The sequence below is a fragment of the Kockovaella imperatae genome (assembly GCF_002102565.1).
Source record: "Kockovaella imperatae strain NRRL Y-17943 chromosome Unknown BD324scaffold_14, whole genome shotgun sequence".
NCBI classification, from domain to species: Eukaryota; Fungi; Basidiomycota; class Tremellomycetes; order Tremellales; family Cuniculitremaceae; genus Kockovaella; species Kockovaella imperatae.
In genome coordinates, this window is record NW_019028954.1 from 303,051 (window position 1) to 318,645 (window position 15,595).

A 15,595-nucleotide genomic window follows, 5' to 3' on the forward strand; every position below is an offset into this window, starting at 1 on the left:
TGTGCAGGATATTCGACTGGACTGCCCAGCTGCGTGCGATATCATGGGGCTATAGGAAGTCTGAGACGCTCGTATCTCGCAAATCTGCGCGAGATCATGGCGTGAAAGGATAACACCTCCTTTCAAAAGTGATCTTCGCTGTCACATCTCCATCCTGCTCTCCAGCTTGATATACTTTTGGCTCCCGATGGTCATCCACTACACTGATCTTTAGAGATGACAGCGAGCCGTGGCACAAAGCGGAAGCCTTCATCTCGTCTGAGGCGTTTCGTAGATGCGCTGCCACTTTCCCGTGAGCTGGCCAACGGCCTGATCTGTACCGCCTGCTGAACTGGAGTTTCAGTCAGTTACACAATTCTAGCAAGCACATGGATTGGGTTCGTCTTCTTCATCTCTGTGAAAGAGGTTCTGCTGCGAAGACATCAGCTCTGGCGCTTTGTCGAACAGTCAGTCCCCACAGGGCAAAAGTAATGTCGCCTTGACGATTGTACAGGCAGATCATCTACAATACACTCTGCATTCTCGCTGTCCTTTCTCTATTCTCAGCCTCAACTCAACAAGCGGGTAGCCCAGATCCGACTCTGGATCCAGAACGGGATCTGGACGTACCAAAGCTGCTGCCCGCACCAAACTCCCTTCTCGCCAGTGAGGGAGACGAGGATGATATTCCGTTGAAATTCCTGCGCAATTCAGAATGGATCCATACGAGGAAGGGCAAAGACAGACCATCGCCTCTTCCGCTGCCGGCACACCGAATAGAAGAGGAGCAGGGCTGTCCCAGCCAACATTCGGCCAGTCTTGCAGAGCCTGCCGATTCGCCATTTCCGTTCGCTGCCAGCCCTTTCGTACCTGCCACTGTCGAGGAAACGGGCGAGGACACGGAAGCAGAGACTTCGGGCGGTATCTATCGGAGAAGCTCCAGTGATCATCTAGACCAAGAGCACAAGGCAGATGCCATTGATACCGATCACCTCCTGCCTAGCAGTGCCGTATCAAGCGGGCGTCGCAGCGTCATGGCCAAATCAAACGATGGTACCCCAAGGTGGTGCAAGAAGTGCGACACTTGGAAACCAGATCGAAGCCATCATTGTCGATTCTGCCAGACTTGCATACTGAAGAGTGAGTCCACGAATGCGAGGTGGGTAGCTCACCCAACCAGTGGATCATCACTGTGTCTGGATTGGCACCTGTGTTGGGTATCGGAATTGTAGGTCACAAACTCGCGAAAGCACTGACAACTAGACAAGCCGTTCCTATTGTTCGTCACATACAGTAGCATCCTCTCGCTCTATGGCTCCATCGAATCCGGCTACGAGACTTTTCGCTTCTTCGAGGATCCCGAGGCGTTCTATCCAAACACGCCGCTGTGCCCCACCGGTCAGGAATGCGTTCAAGTGCCTCAATCCGTGAGTTCTGGACCGTCAACATGTTGCTGATAGATCATAGTTCGATCTCGGACCAATCTTCTTCATGCTTTTAGCTGTCCTTGGCGGGTTCTTCGCACTCGCAGTGGGCTCGTTGGCCGGATATCATTGGTGGCTCGCCTGGTGAGCTATCGCACCCTTTTCACACTGACTCGCTCGTCCCAGCAACAATATTTCCACCATTGAAAATCTAACTCATGCATTTCCCTCTGTCCTGCTCGCGGATCTATCACCGCCTGGAGGGGGCGATACAAGCGCCAGATGGACGCCAGATCATCTCCTCACACGAGAGGAGAGGGTTAGGCTTCGGCGCGAAGCAAGGCATATCAACGTATATGATTTAGGCTGGAAAAAGAACCTCGCTCAAATCTTCGGAAAAGGGACTCTTCTGTCGAGCCTATGGCCATTGAGCCGACCGGCTGCAAAGTGAGCAAGGCCTTTTGTCTGTGGCTGACATTCTCATAGTTACGAAACAGACGCAGGGCACTTCTACCCGGTTGACGAAGAGAAGTTAGAAGGGCTCAAGCGCCTGACACGAGAGTTGCGATTCCGAGACAATGCTTCTAACGGAAGCGCTCGCACATTTGTCGTTGACGATGAATCCGACAATGAAAGCGATCTCAATGGCGAGCCTCTTCACTCTGCTCAAAGTTCCTCGAAGCGATCTTGATGGAGGCGATGATGTTGATGGGGATGATAACTCACGGAATGGATCGCAAGCATGGTTCGAAGCATAGATTGTTGTTGTACAAGGTGCATGAACAGCATAGCTAGCAGCGGCATACGGGCGGCGCAAGAGCATATGGGCATGGATTAAGTATGGGATACCCTTATATTCGCAGTCATGGTTGTCAGCGCTTCACGCAAAGAGCGAGATTGTGGAAGTGGCGCCCATCCTCTTCCTTGCCGCCTGGCCGGGAGGATAGCTCTGAGTGGCCAGACGCGCTTGTTGAGCGCGCAGCGGCTGAATAGCATGTCCAGTACCATCCTGCCGCGACGAAAATTGGTATTGATAGTTGCCATCTTCTGTCTGTACCATGACGAGCGAGTCGTCGATCTCGAACGACTGACCATTCGGATGGATGGCATCGACGGGGGATGTATACACTGGCATCTTGAGCTCCATGGAGCCGGATGAGAGCTGTCCAGGAGTTTCCGCAGGTGTAGATGGCATAGAGCCCCTAGGACTGACCCAGCGAGGATCAATGGTCAGTGGTATGTTGACGTCGTATACTGAACTTCTAGGAGTGTAATCCTGTGCGGACTGTGGGATGGACGTAGATGTCCATATGGCGGGAGAGGCTTCTACCTGCTCTTGACCTATAAGACTTGTAGGCTCCACTGATGCCATCATTCGGGATGGTGAGGAACTACCAAGACCAGACCATGGATCCTGGAAGATGCATTGAGCCTGCGAATTAGTAGCTGAGGTTTGATATACATCAGCAGACCACGTCGTCGGATTGAACCCTGATTCATTCCGATTGTCGGGGGACATGTGCATATGGAAGCCAGTGTCCAGCATTGGAGGTCCTTCATTCGTGCCGACTTGCATTTCAGCAGTGTCAATGTGAATGAGTCCTGACCTTGTGATATCAGTGATCGGTTGATTCCCTACTGGCATGCTAAAGGGAGACGGCTGTATGGGAGCGAGCTGAGAGACCCGAGCTTGACCAAGGGAGACGTGCGCAGGGATGGGAGTTGTGTGGATGGAAGCGGGGCAAGACTGAAGCTGTCGGTCGGTCGCTGTTCTTGGTGACGACATCGAGATCATAGGTGTCAGGAGATCCGTTGCCATCTGGGAACTTTGACATCTTGAGGAAAGTTGAGCACCATTCATGCTCACGTTCGACATGGTACGACGTGTTCTTTGGGTATCTTGATGGTCCATATCGAGGCCTGGAGCGTGTGAACTAGCCGTCACGGGTGTCATGGGTAAGCCGCCAGCCAGACTCGCGTGAGAGAGCCTGTGAGAACAATACGAGCTTGTGACATCGTCAGCAACCTTGCCTTCTTGTATGTCCGCCAGTCGAGATCGATTGTCAGACAGGCTTCCTGACGAGTGCCGCACTCTCGGCACAGCTGGCGTCATCGATGAGAAAGAGGTATGATTGCCCATATTCGGAGGAGTTGGAGGTGCATTCTCACTCATCATCTCCTCAGGAATGTGGCGTCTCTCATCGTGATCCATTTCATCTTCACTGGGCGAAGGATTTCGAATGGAAGCGAGAGAGCCTCGTCGACGTCGAGACTCAGCTATCGATTCTCTAACCTCCCTGAATTTGGCTTCTACAGCTGGTCCAGCTCGGGTCCGGACGATCTGACCGTTCGCCAATCGACGCGTGCGGAAAAGCTTGGGCGTAGCTCGTCGCTTGATCGATGCAATGTCCTCGCGGCTTGACAGACGATGGAGGATCGGATCTGAAGCAATCTGTGAGACGTGTTCAACTGCTTGATAGACTCACGTGCCCAGACGGACGCATCGGATATCATGCCTCCTGAATCTTTGAATTGCCTGCCCGGGAACTGTCTGGTGAAGCCATAAATCTTTTTTTCGCCGGGATGATGTCAGCATGACCAGAAGGATGCTCTCTGGGCGGGAGTGAAAGGCTCGGCTCACATTCAATTGTCGACCGAAAGAGGATAACTTGTCATGTTTGAATAGTCGCGGCAAGATCTCCTTGACAAGCTAAGGACGAGTGAGCTGTGTTCTCCATATACCGAAGCAAGGGATAATAGACTGCTTACCTTGTCCGGCTTCGCAATTACCAGCTGCTTGGAATCTGCTGCCCAGTATATCACGTCAGGGTATGGGTGGGGGTTCAGCGAGAGAAAGCTACCGACGAGGGTCAGTGAAAGCCGATTACTACTCAGCTTTGCGCCCACTCACTCGTACAGCTTCTGAAGGAAATTTAGATGCTTGACGGTGCCATTGGTAGTCGAATCACCATTTTGCCACTGGATATCATCATGTATCATGTCAGTCTCGCACAAGACCAGGGTCAATGGTATGGGTAGTTTTCAGCTTCACCAGCGACGGCGAGAGATGGTGTGGTGGATGAGTGTTGTGAGTTAGGTAGACGAGAAGAGATGAGCAAAGAGTGAGCCGAGCAAGAAAGGTCTTCTTGAAGGCCTCATCGCACTCAAACGAGTCCCAGGTTTTATACCTGGCGCATGGCTCCAATATGTCATCCGGAAGAGACTCTTGCCTCCTTTCTCTCTCTGCAGACCGCGGGGAACATAGACAAAGTAGGTGCAGGAGAGACTTGGAGTGCGTTTTGGAAGCCCTACCGCAGGGAGATTTCAGTCTCGCGGCCGAGTCCTTCTTAGTAGTGTAACCCGCAGGTTGGAGGCACGCCGACTGGATGACCCTTGCCAGTCAGATAGTAAGTAAGCGAAGGCAGTCAACCTAGCGAGGGGGAGGAGATCTGCCATCGCGTTGTATCATGATTCCAAATGGCAGCTCAGCCCGTACCATACTACTACTGCGCCAACGACTTGGGAGCTCGCTGCGTGGCCATCTGCTGCTTCATACGTTGTTAGTCCTTGATGCATCTCGGCGGTGTATGACGCTGCAAATGACGATATTTTATTTGACCCTCTCCTTTACTGGTCCACGCAATTTGCTTCCTTTCCCGACTCTGCATGTCGTTCCCCTCCTGTCAAGTTTAGGTCTCTTGTCTTTGTTCTCTTGATCTCACGGCGTCGACTGGTTCGCATCCTGCTCACACTTGCTTTGAGGGACTTGGACGGGCTACATTGGACGGCGTACTATGGATCTGTCAGCGCTGGGAACGACGTTGCCACCGGGCTTAGCGGATGCAGAGCGAGATATGGGAGACAAGTTTAGAGGTGAGGCCCATGTTTGACGTTGTGCTCTGGGTTCATGGCGTCGGTTCTTGGGAATCGACCATTCGTCTGACCTCCTTGAAAAACCTTGACTGACATTCTCATTCCTAGCCGCCGCTCTAAGCATCACAAATCTGTACAAGAGCTCGCTCAATTACACCAAGGTATGTTTGCCGCACTTGCCGCCACCCTATTAGACCCGCCTTCTCCGGGCCGACGAGCACCCTCACTTTGGCATCGTCAGTGCTGACGTCTGATCTGTAGCAAGCATATCATGCTGGATACGCGGCATGTCTGTGAGTGGATGTCTCTGGTTCCAGGTCATGTAAACTGACCTGACCAGTGCCGATGTTCTATCTACTGTCCAATCGTCTATTGCCGGGAGCCAAGACGCGACTCAGACCCTTTCACGCTTGATGGACTGGGCTGAGGCTCGAGAGGTGAGCTCAAATGTCCACTTGCGTTGGAACAATTCTGAACCTTTATTATAGACTGCCATGGCTGCATTCGCTGCGGAAGAAGGGGAAGATGGCCCGGCTCATCCTTCAGCCAACGTGAAGCGTGCGACGATGGTCAAGGAGGCTCAGCAGAGTCTGGCACGGCTTGGGCATCCTTCGAGACCGACATCAGCCCCTATCGTCGAATCGACACGGTCTGAAGCGACACCATCTACGGGCCTGAAATTCATGCCTATCGTGACGCCAGCTTCGGACGCTTCCTCGTCCAGCTTATCGTATCAACCCACACCTCACGTTCGTTCTTCGTCCCCTTCCATGCCTTCTTCTTCGTCTGCTTCGCGTCCGATGGTCAACATGCAGCAACAGAGGAAGCGACATTCCCCTATGCGCTCTCTGCACCGAACCGACACATCTAGTTCTACGACGTCGACACTTCCCACCGTGTCAATCTTCAATCCCGCTTTGACCAACCTCCCGTCGCATCAATCAGCATTGTCTTCCCCTACTCCTCACCTGCCGGCAGGTAGTAAACGCACGCACCAACAGGTTGATTTTGAAATGTCTGAAACGGAACCGAGCGGCAATGCCAGTGTGGTTCCGCCGACAACGCCTTCGAATCGATCGCATAGATCCAACAAACGTAGGACGTTGGGGACGGGGCTGGGCAGAAGCAGCATGGAGGATGGAGCGGTCGAAGAGAAGGAGAGGGACAATCGGAGAAAAGGAGGACGGCGCGGTCATGGACAAGGCGGTGGGGGTGGGCAAGGACAAGCAGGCGCTTTTTGAGACGAAAATCATCAATCAAGTGAGGGATAGTGGGCATTATGGAGACTGTTCAGCATTGTAAATGACCACTGGCGGGCTTCTACTGGGGATCCGCGTCCGTTGCATACGCCATCATGTGTACTATATAAGGAATAATGCAGTCTATTGATATGTCAGTCTGGGATTGTAGACTCGGTAGAACCGGCCAATATTGACACGACCGTACAGGTGCAGAGCATTCCTCTAGGATTGTCACGGAGGTGTCGGGTTGAGAGCTCCTTGTCCAAGTTGACAAGAAACCCTTTCCGCTGCTTCGATCAGTCCCAGTCGTCAAAGTGCCTATAATCGCTGTCCTCTTTCCTGATCGGGTATTCACCATTAAATCCCTGCCACAATCCACATCCAGACTTCCATTTTTCTTTATCGTCTCCGACTTCCAGTCCATTGTTCATCCTCGTCTCCACGAGCCAATACGACTTGGCAACAGTTTTGAATCCAAGTTTTTTCTGGAAGGCTTCGGACGCTGTATTGACCGCGAGGAAACCGGACCTCAATTGTCCGGGATAGGTATAGATATAAGGCAGAAACCACTCCTTGATACAGTATCGATAAGCAGCCTGTGGGGGCAAAGATTCATTAGAATACTTGAAAGGCACTAGCTGTCCGGACTCACAGTGGTGATACCCTTGCCCTGGTGTGCGGGATGTAGCCAGCATGAGATTGACCATCCTACCTCGCGATCGCTCTTGCCCTCGTCTTCGCGTTGTCGGATCTGACGGTATTGTTTTCCACCTTCGGCGTGGGTCGCTCGCTTTAACAACGTGACGCCGAGCAGAGCTGGCATAGGATCCGCTTGTGCCTCGGCAGTCAGTCGAATGACTGAGAAACAAGGCAGATCGAAATGTTACTTTCACGCCTTTCTTCTTGAGATGTTTCCTCGAACCCACCTGGCATACACCATCCTATTCGCTCCTGCTGGTACTTTTCGATGCTCTGCTTGACACTGTCGACTGTGACCGTTCCGCCGGACAAAAATGTAGCCAAGGTCTTGGAGACTGGTGTGTCTCGCAGTATTTGAGCTTCAGTTTCTGCATCATGCTGGACACCCTCAGGAGTCGCCAGGTAGTTTGTCAGACAATACTCTTCGCAAGGCGCCGGGAGCTGAATATAGGGTAGGCCATGAGGTGAAATGCGAAGTCTGGGCAAAGACGAGAAAGGCTCGACGGGGATGTGATTTGCTTCAAGGTGGCCTGTCAGCGGAAGGTCATTGACCATAATGATCTGCTGGCTGAGGACTGATGAGAGTGAAACTGACACCAAGCTGAGTCACCACGAGTCGATCTAGCTAGATCTGCTTGTCAATCATGGTGCCTCACGTGGCGCAAAATTGTGTCCCAGATGTTCGACAGTCACACACAACAGATCAATGCATTAAAAGCTCGCGGTATATAACTGCGCGTCTGGTCCCAGAAGATGTCAAACGATGCTGTACAAAATGAGAAAGTATGGTTGAAGGTAGTCAATTCAAACTTCATATGCCTTAGAAGGCGAGGAGCTTGGAGCCACAAAGGACGAGGACGTCAAGACCAGCGCTGAGCTTGGCGTAAGCCTCAAGGGAAGCCTGGACGGCGGACTGGAGAGGAGTGAGGCCAGAAACGACACCTCCGAGACCAGTACCGACGCTGATTCCGAGGCCGGCGGTGGGGCAAACGTTAGGAGGGGTGACAGTCTGAAACATTGAGTCAGCAAGGGAATTTGGAGGAGGTGCCACTTTGATGACTTACGCTGGTGTAGACTCCAGTGTTGGGGACAGACTTGGTGACGGTAGCAGTAACAGTCTTAGGTCCTCCGGTGACAGTGGCCATGACAGTGGAGGTCTTGGTGACGGTCTTTTGCTTGCCAGTGACTGTGACGCCGACGGTGACCTTGGCGGCAGGAACGGTGACCTTGACGGTGGCTGCAGCACCAGTGAGGGTTCCGACCTTGTCAGTGACGACGGCGGTGACAGTGTTGAGGGCAGTGACGGTGACGGTGCTGAGGTCTCGCTTGACGTTGGCAGTGGCGCTGACTCCGGTGACGGCGGCGCTCAAGGAGAGATAGGCGTCAGGGCAGCAGTTGGTAGGGAAGACGAGCTCGTATTGAGTCTTGGTGGGGGATCCAGTGGTGACAGTCTTGGTCAAGGCATTGGTGACGGTACCAGAGGCGGAAGTGATTGTCTTGGTGACCGTCTTGGTGACGGTAGCGGGAGGAAGAGGGTTGGAAAGAGTGACAGTGGCTTTGACAGTGACAGTGTTGAGACCGGTGATGGTGCTGGTGATCTTGGGAATGATCGTGGTGACAGGGACTGTGACATAGTTGGTAAGAGTGGGAACGACGGTGAGGGTGACTGTGGCATGTCAGATGATGCAGGAAGTGAAGCAGAGCTTGAGACTTACCAGGAGGAAGCGAGTTCAGGACACATTGTCCAGCGTTGAGCTGATATCCCGTCAGACAGCTCTGGCAGATACCATTGCTGCCTGCGCTAAGACACTGAGAAGCTGAGAGACCGGGAAGCAGAACTCCATTGACGTCAAAGACACACTTGACGCCATTGAGGAGATTGAGGAGGTCGGTATACACACTGTGACTGAGTTAGAGACGTGTGTGTGGATGGAGTCTGGAAGCACTCACCAAGTCAAGTCACCATTAACACTAATAGCCGGCGTCGAGATCGACAGGCTGAGGCCTCCCAAACCTGGACAGAGGGTGGTGGCACAGGGTCCGAGCTGGACTGCATCTCGCTTAGCAGCGATGGGAGAAGCGGAAGTGGCAGACAAGAGTCCCAAAGCAGCTGAGAGAAGGGCGAACTTCATTGTAAACAAAGGATGAATGTCAAGGTAGCTTCAAGGGGTGGTGATGCAAGGCAGGACAGATAAAGTCAACGAAATGGAAGAGTAAGAAGAGATGAATGGAGAGAGAGAAGACTCGAGATGGAGAATGGTCATTTCATCCATCCATCTTGATCTACTTATATCCATCCAGCATCTCCTCGGACGGTCATGAACTTCGATCCATTCCTTTCCTTCTTCTATCCTTGGCATTAGTACGTTGTCTCAGGTGAAAAGTGCCAACCTGTAGCCCTGAGAGGACTGGCTACGTCTGCACGAAGGGGAGGAAGGTTAGCCTTCGTCAGTCGAACCAGATAGCCAAATTTCGTCCCGAATCGAAACAGATCATGTCAAATCTTATCCAGTGACCCAAATGAATGACGCCTCTCGGTTTCTGGGAAATAATCGACGGAGGCATCAGAGGAGAGGGCCTAACGCCTGCTTGATCATGGTCTTCTGACTCACATCCGCGGCCTCCCCCTAACCCCTTAGCTCCCTCCCCCCTCCTCATGGATTGGATGATCACTTTAGAAGAGACAAAATGAGACATCTGAGACATGATCACAGATGCCGATCATCCCGGTGGGGAACTGATCAGGTACAGAAGAGGGGGCGAACCCCCGGGGGAAAGAGAAAACAAAGTGACTAACCGGTCACATTGGGTAATTTTCATTCTCGCCTTTTTTTCAAACACTTTTTCATGAACATTCCGTTGTCTCAGCCTTCTCTTCTTTCGTGTTATTTATTCATCATGACCTGGGCCACGACTCTGCTCATATATGGTGGTGGTGGTACTGGTGCTGCTGCTGCTCAGTATATCGACCCGATGAGGCTTCATAGAAACCTTAGTTCAACACGACTGAGTCGTCCCGATGAGACGATGAACCAGAACCTTCGTTAAGCATGTCCTCCGGATGAGCAAGCTTACTCTGCCGGTGTGCCTGTTCGTGGTCATTGGGTTGATTGTCAATCATGACGCCCCCTTGAGCAGTATTTCCGATGGATCGTCGTGCAAAACCGACTTGGGCAGGAGGCGATCGCGAGGCAAAGAGGGAATGGTGACGAACCGAATAGCAGAGACTGGTGACGGCCTATTCCGCTTCGTTCATTGTGTTACAGTCTTGATTACTTCCCTCTGGGTGGTGGCTGAGAGAGGGCTTGGGGGCTCCTGTACCCGATTAGACGCCCAGGTTGTTTCGGGGACTTTGACCAGATCGATGGGGAACAAATCGCGAGGCGTTCCGCGGAATATTCACTCCTCGTGGACGACTACGTTGGGGTTGGGCGTGGGAAGTAAGGAATGTCCAATCGCCGATTCCTCATCCTCGCAAGGTCTGATTGGGTCAGAGCTTCAGTAGGCTGTCCACTGGTGAGTCATGCTTAGCGTCTTTCCCATCCCCAGATACTTTTAGAAATATTTGTGGAAGTCCCCCACGATCCAGTGGATCATGTATGCATCCTATCCGTACGTGGGAAGGTTCTTGAACAGACTTGCTCCTCTATCGACTGGCAACTCGCCGTGTAACCCCTGCCAGTCACAGCACATAATCTCCAACTGGTCCACCTTGTCCTTCCAATGAGGCAGCATTTTCGATGAATCGGTGTTGAGCGACGGACAAACCGCCACCGACTTGAAGCCCAGCTGCTCATGCATCCTTGCAGATCTCCGGTTGGTCCTGTAGTACGCGGACACTAGCTGACCTGGGAAGCGGTATATTTCTGGCACGAAATACATCGACAAGATGTGTCGTAGAGCGGCCTGTGAATCACCGTTATTAGTTAGAAAGGATGACGTGCAAGGATCGGCAAAGGCCCACCCGAGCGAGACCCTGACCACCAAATGCCGGATCCAACGTGGCGCCGATGGACCAATGGACTTGATCATCAGGCAGATCACGTTCTCTCTCCGTCCACATGGCGTTCTCTTCGGGACTCAGGAGCTGGAAGACGAGTCGTTTGACACCGATCGTGCCGATCATCATGGGATCAGGACTTGACTCCACATCCTCCGTCCTTCTGATCACTACAATGAGCGCAAGGGATGCCAGGACCCACTTACCAGACATGCACCAACCGCTCGGGGCCCGAGCAAGAATCTGCTTGAGCCATTCTCTCCTCTCATCGACCGTTATCACACGATATTTAGGCGTTGCAAGGCCTTCCGCCGCTTCTGGTGTATTCAGAATCCTCGCATAGGCCTCTGCATCGTTCTCTCTAAAATGACCAGAGGTAGCTGAGCTCGAGAGACCGGCGTCGCATGGTGGTAGCAAGAAATTGGTCAAGCAGAAGGAGTCGTGTGGTTCTGGCAAGACGAGATAAGGTATCCCATGGCATGAGTGCTTGACCCCATATGTCGACGCTAGTTCCACTGACAAGGGTATCCTATGCTGAAGCAGTGCTTCCTGCAGAGACGGAGAACTGTCGTGCATGGTGACTAAAGTGCTGAAGAAGAGGAACATCAAAAGTATGTTTGCATTAGCTTATAAGACTACCTGAGGCTTAGGTCGCCCGAGGTCCGAGTCGCAAACGACTCGGACATGAAAGGTGGTCTCGCAGAAATTGTTCCCTTTCTCTGCATCTCTGACAAGGTCAGGATCAACGGGATATGCCATGTCATGCCAGAGGAGATCATACATGTCGTTTCATATGCATGGGGCGGTGGTCATATACATGCTTCACTGAAGGAGGGTGGGTCATGCCGGAATAATCTTCATCTATCGTCGACTTATCGTATGCTTAGAACAAGTCTTCCAGAGTCATTTGTCTGGTGAAGTCGATCAGCGATATCATAGACAAGGGTCTTTGAGAGGCATGTTCTCCACTCACTTGACGATATCTGTGCTCGCTACCATGTTGGTGAATTCTTCAAAGGACAGTTTTCCATCACCGTCCTTGTCAGCTTCCATAATTGTCTTGTCGACAATTTGCTGCAGTTGTTGGTCCTAAGTAAGGACTCAGCGATGCCAGCCAGCTAGTGACATCGACAATGCTCACCTTGAGATTGTTTCCCACCATTTGCTTGAGAACCAGGTATAGCTCTCCGTTGGAAATATATCCGTCTCTATCCATGTCGTACACTTTGAACGCAACTAAGCAAGCGTCAGTTTTGAGTCCACCGGAACGATGCATAATCGACTCACACCGCAGCTTCTCATCCCTTCCTCCTTTACTTGAGAAAGCACTGAGACCTCCGACAAACTCTTGAAAGTCGACCGTTCCACTTCCGCTGAGAACGTGTCAGAAACAAAAGGCCGGCAGTCACCCTCTATGAACCCAGTTGGACTCACTCCTCGTCAAATATAGCAATCATGCGGTGGGCCAATGGATTGTTGGCGATCTGAGGGATCTGTAGGAACTCGTCCTTGTCTATTGAGCCCGATCCATCCTTGTCCAATTTCATGAACCTCTTTTTCAGCCGCATCAACTCCTCGGCGGAGACTGGGGAAGGGGCGAATGATAGCAGCGAGGGAGAGATAGTTCGAATTACATGGGTTTCACAGGGATGACAAGCGGTCAGAGGAATCAAAAATCAAGGTCGTGCGACAAGAGCAGCAATTGTCAGTGCCGAAGCGGAGCACATACCAGGAATGGATCACTCACAATTAGATGTCCGTTCCAGCGAGTTGAACACTGATGATTCTGCTTGTCCCATGATGTGAAATGTCTAGGACACTATGGTCGGTTCTCTGAGGGTGGGTCTACAAGCATACAAAAGAGTAACCTAAAGGAGACCTTGCTAACGACAGTGAGCCAGCGCAAGAGAAAGAAGCGTCCGCGTCTTTTGCCACGTGATTGATGTCGTCAATTGTATGTGGCGAGAAGTGAAAGAGCCACGGTCACGAACTGTCTCTCACCATGAATGGGAGGGCGGTGATCACGAGACAGGAGAAGTGGATCTAGACATTGTGGGATTCACCAAAGGCTTCAATCCCAATGTGCCATCACATAGGCTGGTTCCGCTCACTTCTGGGACGCACACTATCAACTTATAAGAGGAGACCGCTGATCCTTCCTTTCTTCTCAAATCGCTTTGTCCCTTGCCCCTTTTCCTTCTCCCAGAGTATAACTTTCCAAGCGACCAGCTCTCCACACCCACAGAAATCTACCTACCATGGATTCGATTCGACACCTTAGTCAGTCTGACCATCGAGACTCTGCTCGAACCTCCCATCGAGAGCAGCATCGAGCTGCACCTGTGCCTCCTGCCCGACCAGACCCCAGAGACTTGGTCTTGGATAATCCGTTGCCCCCGCCTCCGCCTCCTCTGCCCAAGGATTATCGGTACCAGCATCCGAGGCCACCGACTCTGGATAGAGCTACCCCTTCGCCGCCGCCTCGACCAATTGGTCCTTACCGACCTCTTTTCTCTTCCTCTTCCTCTTCTTCTCCCAGGACCACCGCGCCCTCTCCAGCCCCCGCCCACGCCTACGCTGAGCCGACCACTGCTCAGGAGCCCAAGAGCCCATCTCGTCCTCGTTCAGCAAGCGTCGGAGAGCTTTCGGACACCTCAATGTCACGCTCGAGCCATGATCACCGACACTCGACGTCTCGAAGCCTTCGTCGAGTAGCGCTCGCCCAAGTCCAGCATCGCGATGAGCAAGAAGCTCGACATCGAGCGGCTCGTGAGGCCGATGCATACTATGCCCCTTCCAGCGTGGACGATGGGGCCAGTATCTACTCGCTGTCCTCCTCTATCGCAGCCGCTGTGCCTCCTATGCCTCAGCGAGAGGCGTTTGAACGTGCGGCGGATGCATCTGACCGAGCTGGTTTGGGCCAGTATCGAGCAGAGCAGCGATACTTTGAGGCGATAAAGCAATGGCGTCGAGCTGCTAGGGAGATTCGAAAGCGAGAGAAAGCTAGAGAAGCAAAGGTAGCGGCAGCGGTCGAGAGTGAGGTATCGCAACGTCGAGCGCATCGAGAACAGCGGCATAGGGAGCAAGAGGCCACTCACGAAAGGCACCACCGAGTCGCCCAGTTGGAGCAGGAGCACAGTGAGGAGAGGACAACCGATGTGGTCAAGTTCGCGATGCGAAAGGAGCTCGAAGAGTTGAGAGCGGAGCTGGCGAAAGAGCGCAAGCAGAGGGAGAAGGATAACGAGGCAAAGGAAATGGTCACGGCCAAGTTGGAGGAAGATCTCACCTGTGCCATTTGCTCGGGTATATTGTGAGTGAACGTGTGAGGTTGGACTAAACAGTCCAGGGTCGAAGCACATCAGACGAACTCCTGTGGACATGTCTCGTGTGGGTCGTGCGCGGTCAACTGGCTCCAGACGCAGGTGTGTTCGGCTCGCACAGGACCCTGTACTCACGCTCAGGTCGAGGAAGGCAAGGAACCCTCGTGTCCACTCTGTCGAACCCATGTCAACCTCTACGTGCCCATTTTGGCCGTTCGAGCGCTTGACGAGATGGTCAAGACGTGGGTAGAGGGTAAAATGAAAGCTTCGGAAGGGCCTTGGGAGCTGTACAACGATTTCCTCGACCGGCAGGAGTGAGTAGAGTCATCGGTCCGCACAGCTCACGGCCAGCCGATGGGCAGCGTGGAAGTCGGTCCATCCGAAATTGTTTGACCCTGAGTTGTTCCCCGAGACTGTACAGGGGTTCCGACCACCACACTCACGAGCCGAAATCACTCAAGAAGTGTACGAGACTGAATACCTCGAAGAAGCGCTGGACGAGGACCCTCGACAGGACCTCCCTACCATCTTTCAAGGTCTAGAAGTCGAGTCGGTGGAGTATGGTCAGCGTCAGTATCACGAGTCCGAAAGGACTTGGAGAACGTATCACCATCACAGAAGTACCAGTCGACCGAGACATGGCGTGTTCTATACCGATGAGTTGAGTGCATGCGCAAGCGTGGACGCTGATGCCTAGCTTTTTGCCTCGGGTCAACCCTCACACTGCGCTGCAGGAGGAAGTTCATCGCCGGCCTCCGTCGCCTGGACTCGTCGGCGCGAGACTCGCCAACGGGTTGGTGAGACGAATGATCGGCGACTTTGAGAGGATCGAGAGGGAGATGCAGAGGGAAGCGATAAGGGATATGACGATGATGATGAGTAGAAGAGGCTAAAAAGAAGTTGGCATCAACTCGGATATGTAGCCGAAATCTGATGCCCTTGATCCGTGGACTGTTCCGCCCTGTATCGAACAGAGACGTGTATCCCTATAGCGTTCAACGTAACGGATATTCTGTCTTGCGTCGTTATTGTCCGTCTCATGGTCTTGACGAGAAAGGG

The 15,595-nt window shown here is 52.7% G+C and overlaps 9 protein-coding genes across 9 annotated transcripts; 4 read left to right on the plus strand and 5 right to left on the minus strand.

Annotated features, from left to right (window-relative positions):
• Positions 1 to 6: 6 nt before the first annotated feature.
• BD324DRAFT_636016 (DHHC palmitoyltransferase-domain-containing protein) lies at positions 7 to 2,249 on the plus strand. Its single transcript, XM_022016854.1, has 8 exons — positions 7 to 292; positions 344 to 446; positions 494 to 1,119; positions 1,160 to 1,207; positions 1,243 to 1,406; positions 1,447 to 1,547; positions 1,590 to 1,850; positions 1,890 to 2,249. Exons 1-8 carry the CDS (start codon positions 217 to 219, stop codon positions 2,092 to 2,094), a joined length of 1,584 nt encoding a protein of 527 aa, XP_021868724.1. The 5' UTR covers positions 7 to 216; the 3' UTR covers positions 2,095 to 2,249.
• BD324DRAFT_636020 (hypothetical protein) lies at positions 2,250 to 4,067 on the minus strand. Its single transcript, XM_022016855.1, has 2 exons — positions 3,890 to 4,067; positions 2,250 to 3,845 (listed from the first exon to the last, which is right to left on the minus strand). Exons 1-2 carry the CDS (start codon positions 3,915 to 3,917, stop codon positions 2,284 to 2,286), a joined length of 1,590 nt encoding a protein of 529 aa, XP_021868725.1. The 5' UTR covers positions 3,918 to 4,067; the 3' UTR covers positions 2,250 to 2,283.
• Positions 4,068 to 5,089: 1,022 nt separating this feature from the next.
• On the plus strand, positions 5,090 to 6,658 carry BD324DRAFT_636028 (hypothetical protein). The gene is made up of 5 exons (XM_022016856.1): positions 5,090 to 5,276; positions 5,385 to 5,437; positions 5,538 to 5,569; positions 5,617 to 5,713; positions 5,765 to 6,658. The coding sequence occupies exons 1-5, from the start codon at positions 5,198 to 5,200 to the stop codon at positions 6,515 to 6,517; spliced, it is 1,014 nt and encodes a 337-aa protein (XP_021868726.1). The 5' UTR covers positions 5,090 to 5,197; the 3' UTR covers positions 6,518 to 6,658.
• On the minus strand, positions 6,659 to 7,908 carry BD324DRAFT_636032 (hypothetical protein). The gene is made up of 3 exons (XM_022016857.1): positions 7,444 to 7,908; positions 7,170 to 7,375; positions 6,659 to 7,113 (listed from the first exon to the last, which is right to left on the minus strand). Exons 1-3 carry the CDS (start codon positions 7,769 to 7,771, stop codon positions 6,814 to 6,816), a joined length of 834 nt encoding a protein of 277 aa, XP_021868727.1. The 5' UTR covers positions 7,772 to 7,908; the 3' UTR covers positions 6,659 to 6,813.
• A 128-nt stretch (positions 7,909 to 8,036) lies between these two features.
• On the minus strand, positions 8,037 to 9,348 carry BD324DRAFT_653243 (hypothetical protein; the record flags this gene model as incomplete). The annotated part of the gene is made up of 4 exons (XM_022018635.1): positions 8,037 to 8,225; positions 8,281 to 8,882; positions 8,932 to 9,116; positions 9,167 to 9,348. 4 exons carry the CDS (start codon positions 9,346 to 9,348, stop codon positions 8,037 to 8,039), a joined length of 1,158 nt encoding a protein of 385 aa, XP_021868728.1.
• A 708-nt stretch (positions 9,349 to 10,056) lies between these two features.
• BD324DRAFT_636039 (hypothetical protein) lies at positions 10,057 to 10,834 on the plus strand. The gene has a single exon (XM_022016858.1). The coding sequence runs from the start codon at positions 10,278 to 10,280 to the stop codon at positions 10,719 to 10,721; it is 444 nt and encodes a 147-aa protein (XP_021868729.1). The 5' UTR covers positions 10,057 to 10,277; the 3' UTR covers positions 10,722 to 10,834.
• On the minus strand, positions 10,835 to 11,819 carry BD324DRAFT_636042 (hypothetical protein; the record flags this gene model as incomplete). The annotated part of the gene is made up of 1 exon (XM_022016859.1): positions 10,835 to 11,819. A coding segment is annotated over exon 1 (650 nt), but the record flags the coding sequence as incomplete, so codon positions are not given.
• On the minus strand, positions 11,820 to 13,252 carry BD324DRAFT_636044 (putative calcium-dependent protein serine/threonine phosphatase). The gene is made up of 6 exons (XM_022016860.1): positions 12,964 to 13,252; positions 12,651 to 12,801; positions 12,504 to 12,589; positions 12,358 to 12,452; positions 12,190 to 12,305; positions 11,820 to 12,127 (listed from the first exon to the last, which is right to left on the minus strand). Exons 1-6 carry the CDS (start codon positions 13,013 to 13,015, stop codon positions 12,100 to 12,102), a joined length of 528 nt encoding a protein of 175 aa, XP_021868731.1. The 5' UTR covers positions 13,016 to 13,252; the 3' UTR covers positions 11,820 to 12,099.
• A 26-nt stretch (positions 13,253 to 13,278) lies between these two features.
• Positions 13,279 to 15,595, plus strand: BD324DRAFT_657808 (hypothetical protein). Its single transcript, XM_022018873.1, has 5 exons — positions 13,279 to 14,526; positions 14,563 to 14,638; positions 14,678 to 14,850; positions 14,888 to 15,196; positions 15,234 to 15,595. Exons 1-5 carry the CDS (start codon positions 13,475 to 13,477, stop codon positions 15,427 to 15,429), a joined length of 1,806 nt encoding a protein of 601 aa, XP_021868732.1. The 5' UTR covers positions 13,279 to 13,474; the 3' UTR covers positions 15,430 to 15,595.

Coding starts and splice junctions, on each gene's coding strand:
- BD324DRAFT_636016 (XM_022016854.1), top strand. CDS start 217: ATGACAGCGAGCCGTGGCACAAAGCGGAAGCCTTCATCTCGTCTGAGG. Junction 293..343: donor AGATGCGCTGCCACTTTCCC/GTGAGCTGGCCA, acceptor CTGGAGTTTCAG/TCAGTTACACAATTCTAGCA. Junction 447..493: donor CTCTGGCGCTTTGTCGAACA/GTCAGTCCCCAC, acceptor ACGATTGTACAG/GCAGATCATCTACAATACAC.
- BD324DRAFT_636020 (XM_022016855.1), bottom strand. CDS start 3,917: ATGATATCCGATGCGTCCGTCTGGGCAC. Junction 3,846..3,889: donor CGATGCGTCCGTCTGGGCAC/GTGAGTCTATCA, acceptor AGATTGCTTCAG/ATCCGATCCTCCATCGTCTG.
- BD324DRAFT_636028 (XM_022016856.1), top strand. CDS start 5,198: ATGGATCTGTCAGCGCTGGGAACGACGTTGCCACCGGGCTTAGCGGAT. Junction 5,277..5,384: donor TATGGGAGACAAGTTTAGAG/GTGAGGCCCATG, acceptor TCTCATTCCTAG/CCGCCGCTCTAAGCATCACA. Junction 5,714..5,764: donor ACTGGGCTGAGGCTCGAGAG/GTGAGCTCAAAT, acceptor CCTTTATTATAG/ACTGCCATGGCTGCATTCGC.
- BD324DRAFT_636032 (XM_022016857.1), bottom strand. CDS start 7,771: ATGGTCAATGACCTTCCGCTGACAGGCCACCTTGAAGCAAATCACATC. Junction 7,376..7,443: donor AATAGGATGGTGTATGCCAG/GTGGGTTCGAGG, acceptor CTTGTTTCTCAG/TCATTCGACTGACTGCCGAG. Junction 7,114..7,169: donor AGGGCAAGGGTATCACCACT/GTGAGTCCGGAC, acceptor TTGCCCCCACAG/GCTGCTTATCGATACTGTAT.
- BD324DRAFT_636039 (XM_022016858.1), top strand. CDS start 10,278: ATGAGCAAGCTTACTCTGCCGGTGTGCCTGTTCGTGGTCATTGGGTTG.
- BD324DRAFT_636044 (XM_022016860.1), bottom strand. CDS start 13,015: ATGGGACAAGCAGAATCATCAGTGTTCAACTCGCTGGAACGGACATCT. Junction 12,590..12,650: donor ATTGCTATATTTGACGAGGA/GTGAGTCCAACT, acceptor ACACGTTCTCAG/CGGAAGTGGAACGGTCGACT. Junction 12,306..12,357: donor TGGTGGGAAACAATCTCAAG/GTGAGCATTGTC, acceptor GTCCTTACTTAG/GACCAACAACTGCAGCAAAT.
- BD324DRAFT_657808 (XM_022018873.1), top strand. CDS start 13,475: ATGGATTCGATTCGACACCTTAGTCAGTCTGACCATCGAGACTCTGCT. Junction 14,527..14,562: donor GCCATTTGCTCGGGTATATT/GTGAGTGAACGT, acceptor TAAACAGTCCAG/GGTCGAAGCACATCAGACGA. Junction 15,197..15,233: donor GGCGTGTTCTATACCGATGA/GTTGAGTGCATG, acceptor GCTGATGCCTAG/CTTTTTGCCTCGGGTCAACC.